The sequence below is a fragment of the Narcine bancroftii genome, chromosome 7, assembly GCF_036971445.1.
Source record: "Narcine bancroftii isolate sNarBan1 chromosome 7, sNarBan1.hap1, whole genome shotgun sequence".
Classification (NCBI taxonomy): domain Eukaryota; kingdom Metazoa; phylum Chordata; class Chondrichthyes; order Torpediniformes; family Narcinidae; genus Narcine; species Narcine bancroftii.
The window spans coordinates 11,665,962-11,671,961 of record NC_091475.1 but is presented as its reverse complement, the minus strand read 5'-3'; the positions used below and the strand labels follow the sequence as shown (position 1 = coordinate 11,671,961).

The 6,000-nt window shown below is 49.9% G+C and overlaps 1 protein-coding gene across 4 annotated transcripts in view; it reads right to left on the bottom strand.

Annotated features, from left to right (window-relative positions):
• Positions 1–803: 803 nt before the first annotated feature.
• runx1 (RUNX family transcription factor 1) overlaps positions 804–6,000 on the bottom strand; it is a 198,215-nt gene continuing 193,018 nt past the window's right edge. For all 4 annotated transcript variants that reach the window (XM_069888817.1, XM_069888819.1, XM_069888818.1 and 1 more), the window contains one exon: positions 804–1,598. In XM_069888817.1, coding sequence (XP_069744918.1) covers positions 1,090–1,598 — 509 coding nt within the window. In that variant the 3' untranslated portion in view covers positions 804–1,089. The remainder of the gene's footprint in view (positions 1,599–6,000) is intronic.

The window sequence follows — 6,000 nt, the reverse complement described above, 5'->3', positions numbered from 1 at the left end:
AGCTGATTAGTTTTGGAAGTTGGCTCCGGTATCTTGGCGGAATGCGGATGCCCCGAGGGGTGTGCCGGCATCCTGCGGACCCCGACCCCTGCGGTGTTATCTTCTCGTGCGCACGGCTGCAGGCTGAGAGGACCACCGAGAAATGCTATTTGCTCGACTCCACCAGTAGAATTTAAAACCATTGGTTGTGTGAACGAAAAAAAAGATCTCTGTGGGGAGGTAACCTCACAACCGAGAAAGGAAAAGCCATCGACGTGAGATGGACCGACGCCCCCGGGGTCTCGACACACTCCGTCCAAGCCTTTTTGTTGAATTTAAAAGCGCCCGTGTAAGATGCAATGCATCTCCTCCCCTCGCGATCTTCAGTTTGGTAAATCTGCTCCGTATCAAACAGGCAGGACGCTACCGCCCTCAGATCAGAGGTAGAATGTGCTTGCGATTGTCATGCGTGGGGGCGAGGGGGGTTGCTTCGAGCAGCGGGTTTGTGCGTCTTAATCTGCTGGAAGGACGAATCCACCTCTTTCAAAGAACCTGAGGGTGCTGCGGTGAAGGCTCTTCGTGGGAAGTAGTCGACATTTAACTTAAAAAAAAGACGCATGGAAAATCATATATTAAACGTTAGTGCCCTTGGCTCATGCCAAGCAGTGCCTGTTTGTCCGAACATAACGTGCTTGGAGTTAAAAAAAATCCGAATTGATGTTAACTTCAGGGGTCAATGCAGAAATTGCAAATCACTGGCATGATTCCTGTCCCCCCCCCCCCCACCCACCACAAAATGGGCATCCCCCCCCCCCCCCCCCCCACCACTTTTCCAACAGAATCTGTGCCCTGTTGTGGTGCCTGCGAACAAATCCAACAGAAATCAGTCAGAGAATTTCATTTGGACTCGGACGCAGGGAACCCAAGTAGAACTGAGGCTGAGATAAACGTGGCTTCAAGATAAGGTGCGCGACAAACGACATTTTGGCAGTAGACGCGAAACCGCTCTGGTCTAGAAGGGCAGCACAGTCAATGATCTCCTGTTTCCAATCAAAGCTCTTGCGGTGTCTCCAGATCCATTGGGGCGATGAGGCTGAAGGAGCCTCGTCATTAATACGGTCTCCACACCGCTTCTTCCAGCCTCCCCGTGGTGCTGATGTTTGTCGGGGAGTTGCTGTGGCTTCCATCCGCGTCCACCACGTCGCTCTGACTGGGTAGATTTGGGTTGAGGAGGCTGGATCCGGTGGATGCGTTCGTGCAAGCGGGGAGGATGCGGGGCGGCGACCGCTCGCCGCCGGTCATCATGGAGAACTGGTAGGAGCCGGTGGAGGTGCCGTAGTAGAGGTGGTAAGGGCTGGAGCTGGTTTGGAAGGGCCCCGCCTGAGCCTGTGCAGCGCCCGGGTAAGGGGGAGGCAGGTAAGTGTGATAGCGAGCCGCAGTTGTCATTGCGGACATGCCGATTCCGATCCCGCTGGTGACTGGGGTGGGCGTGTACGCGAACGCTCCGGGATAGTGCATTCGAGGATCTGGGAAGCGGCCATCCGAGAGAGAAGGGAGAGCCGAGAACTGTCGGTCGATCCCCATCCTCGGGTCACCAAATGCCGTGAGATCCGAGGTTCCTGCAAGAAAGCAAGGGCTCAGTTAGCTCAAAGCAGACCATTCCTTAGACACATGGACTTTTACCTAAAGGGCTCATTTTGGGATCACCCCGTAGTTTAAGAAAAAAAGCAACGCATAACCACCTCAGATATAATCTTAATAAAACTAAAAAAAAACGGTAGAGCCCCATGGCTTTTTTTCCTCGATGATCCTTGAGGCTATCCATCCCACAGGAGCAGGATGGTTCCTTTCAGTCAGTTTGTGGGGTTTGGTATGAGGATACCCCCCCCCCCCCACTCCTCAGAAAGGGACAGCGTGTGCATGAATGGATCGAGGTGAGTAGGGGGTTGCACGGGTCCAGACCCACCCTCTCGACGTCCCCTCCCGGATCCAGCGGCGTAGAGGGGTCCAAGACGGCTGGGGGAAGTTCTGTGGCAGTGAATGGCCAGGCCAAGCTTCGGTTCAAGGGATGTCCTTTCCGCGCTTCACGGCAAGTGTTTGCCTGATGGTCATTGACCCTATGAGAGGTTCGACCTCCCTTTGACAGGTATTGGATTTTAAAAAAATCCTGCAGGGCGTCTCGCCACTCTCCGCACCAGGCAAGCCTGATGGTTTCGTCACCGACCATGCGACAGGGGAGAACATAAAAACTCCTCACATACAGCATTGGATTCGAACCCAGGCTCTGTCATAGTGTTCCTCTATAACCGTTACCCTTGCCATGCTGCCCTGTTCTGGCTGGTGGACTGTGACCAGTGATGTTCTGCAGAGTTCGATGTTGGGATCCCTTTTTGTGATATATATTTAAATGACTTGAATGGAAAATAGTAAGTGGGTGGGTTAGTAAGTTTGCAGATGACACAAGATTATTGGGGGATGTGGACAATGTTGTGGAATATCAAAAATAAAATGGAATGTAGACGGGCAACAGGTGGAGTTTAATCTGCACAGATGTGAGGGGTTGAATTTTGGAAGATCAAATGTAAAGAGAGTGTCTACCGTCCAAGGCAGGACTCTTTAAAAGTATTGATCTGGAGTTCAAGTACACAGCTCCCTGAAAGTGGCAGGTAGGTAGATAGGTTGGTAAAGGAGACAAATGGTATGCTTGCCTTCATTGCTCAGAACACTGGGTATAAGAGTAAGGAAGCCACGTTGCAACTCTATACAACTCTGGTTGGGCTGCACTAGAAGTATTGCTTGCAATTTTAGTTGGCCCATTACATAAAGGATATAGAGGTTTTGGAAAAACAATGGAAGAGTTGCTGCCTGGATTTGAAGGGTATAATGACAGGTTCCACACCCTAGGCTGTTTTTTTTCTCTCTCTCTGGAGCATCAGAGGCTGAAGGAAGGCCTGATAGAATATTATAACATTGTGACAGCATAGATAGACAGAATCATTTTTGCCTGGCGTCACATTTAAGGTGGGGCCATCAGTATCTACAAAAAAAGGATTAAATTTTTAATTTTTTAGATTGCTAAATGTTCTTCTTAGCCTTCAAGACCTGGGTGGAACCCCATTAACCTCAATGGAACAATATCGATGCTGTACAACCACTTCCTCCCCCCACCCCCTTTCTGTCAAATACTTCGTGCAATTTGCACTACGGGAGGGAATTCCTCTTTGTTTATATCATATGGGAGTGAATGAGCCGACAGGAGATCAATATTGTATTGGGTACCAATAATGTTAAGCCATTTTTAAAATAGAGAATCCCTAATTGTTACATTAACAATGAGGACACGACTTTATAAAGAAGTGTTTCTCAACATTTTTTCTTTCTATTCACATACCTCCTTAATCCCTTATGTGCTTAGTAAGGGATTACTTAAGGTGGCGTGTGGGTGGGTTAAAAAAAAAGGTTAAGACCCACTGCTCAAACGATCAAACGTTCCAGATGGCAACTGTGTCAGAGAGTGACGCCAAACCGCATAACAAGAAGTTGAGGTCAATGACAGGGAAGGGGGATTCAGGAAGCATGTTAACACGGGACAGAGCGCTATCAGTGGCTAAAGGCAAGGCTCGCTGACGATGGAGGGATTACATTCAGGAACGGGCAGCGCCGACAGCTGCTTATTGGGAGTTTCCAGTGGCATGTCATCCACTTTTAGGACACACCAGTTTGAGTGAATCCTGAATCAGACAGGTTTCATGGTTATTTATCCCGGTGCCAGACCTGGGATAATCAGAATCTGTGGTGGTTCTGATGGGGATTTGAAATCATGAAAAACCCTGTGCGGCCAGTCGAGGACAACCCACCCCCTTCAGCCGCAAAGCGACCACATCTGTCTGAGCCTCCGGTCGAGACGCGATTGTCGGTGGCAAACTGCAGTTTAATGCAGACATTGCTAAACTTCAAACCTTTTACATCATCTCAGCGTTCTGTCTATTTGCCAGTCAACTAAAATATCCGCCCACTCGTCAAAGCTTCGCTTCTGCTTCCGGGAATTTGCCCCGGTCGACAAGGAGTTAAATGCAGTCTGCGCTGACTTGGTCCTTGTGCAATCCACTTGTTGGAAAAAGTGTCGACACAGGCTGACTCACTTTGTACATTGCCATGTTTGGGGAATAACCATTTCAATGCTGAAGGTGTTAACGTAAAGTTAAGACAATTAATCACCTAAAAAACCCTGAGAAATAGGGTCAGAGGACTTTATATGTGTGTGTGTGTGAGAGAGAGATGGTGTGAGTTGGTATGGGTGGGTGTGTGTGAGAGAGAGATGGTGTGAGTTGGTATGGGTGTGTGTGTGAGAGAGAGATGGTGAGTTGGTATGGGTGGGTGTGTGTGAGAGAGAGATAGTGTGGGTTGGTATGGGTGGGTGTGTGTGAGAGAGAGATGGTGTGAGTTGGTATGGGTGGGTGTGTGTGAGAGAGAGATGGTGTGAGTTGGTATGGGTGGGTGTGTGTGAGAGAGAGATGGTGTGAGTTGGTATGGGTGGGTGTGTGTGAGAGAGAGATAGTGTGGGTTGGTATGGGTGGGTGTGTGTGAGAGAGAGATGATGTGAGTTGGTATGGATGGGTGTGTGTGAGAGAGAGACGGTGTGGGTTGGTATGGGTGGGTGTGTGTGTGAGAGAGATGGTGTGGGTTGGTATGGGTGGGTGTGTGCTCGCTAAATACCAAATTCAGAACCATTCTTTGCCATGGTTCGTAACCTACATTGAGTTGCAACCGCCGTGAGTGCGAACTAACCTAAAATACACGCTTTTCGCCTATCTTGTCCATCTCGGAGTTTCAGTCGCATTAGAAGCGACGCGTTCAGTCCAGGTGAGCCCGCCTTTCGGTGATGGTAATAAAAATACAACTCAGCGGCATCCTCCCATGGACACTGCGAGAACCCCCCACCTCCCTCCCTCCTACACTGAAGCCGACTGCGAGAGCCTGCAGTTTGACTCCAGTCACAGCGTCTGTACACTTTCACCCCGAGCTGGGATCGGGTCGCCCGAGACTTTCAGGGTTTTCCTCTCTTTCTCTTGCCACAGTCGGTGCCTGGCCTCCCGTTCTCTGATGTTATTTTAGGTTCCAAGCTTCTGCATTTTCTTCCCCTTTTTATTTGCCTGAAGCTGCTCAGTCAGACAGAACCTCAACGAGTCTCAAATTAAAGCCATCAGCCGCAATGCTGTTGGCAGGAAGATGGAAACATTAGGCGGATGACAAGTCATGACAACGTCGTCCAGACAAGGTGTGGGAGCACCAGACGGAGTGTGCAGGACCAGCTCTAACGTTCTCAGAAATATCTGGCAGAACGCCGTGCTCTGGTAGGAGCATATTATTTCAGAAGTCAAGATAACGAGCCTCTTCTGGGCGAAAACTCTGTCTGGTATTTTGTGCTGAGAATACAGTTGGCTCCTCTTTCCGACCTGGCAATTATACGACAGGTAGCACTAATTGGGAAGGGGTGCAGAGAATATTGGATAGTCTGGGTCTTTATTCCCCGAAGCGTTGGAGGGGGTGCAGTGACCTCGTTTATAAAATCAAGAAAATCTGCAGACACCGTGGATAAAGTAAAAAAAAACCCCACAACTCAGCAGGCCCATCAAACTTTATGTTGCAAGGGTACATAACATTTCGGGCTTCAGCCCTTCATCGAGGAATGAGCAAAAAGCCGGCAGGCGCCCGAATATAATGTTGGGGAGGGGGAGGTGCACGGGCCCACAGGCAAGAGGTAATAGGTGGATAAGGAGAGGCTCAGTGGAAGGAGAGGGAAGGGTGGAGAACTGGAGGAAAGAAAGAGAGGGAGAAGGGGGAATAGGCCAGCAGAAACTGATGTTGATGCCGTCCAGTTGGAGTGCGCCCAGACCCCAATATTGGGCGTTGCTCCTCCCATTTACGGGTGACTTTGTTTCGACAGTACACGAGGCCGCGGACAGACGTGTCAGTGGGCACAGAACTGAACTGGCTGGCTATTGGGAGACCCCTGCCATT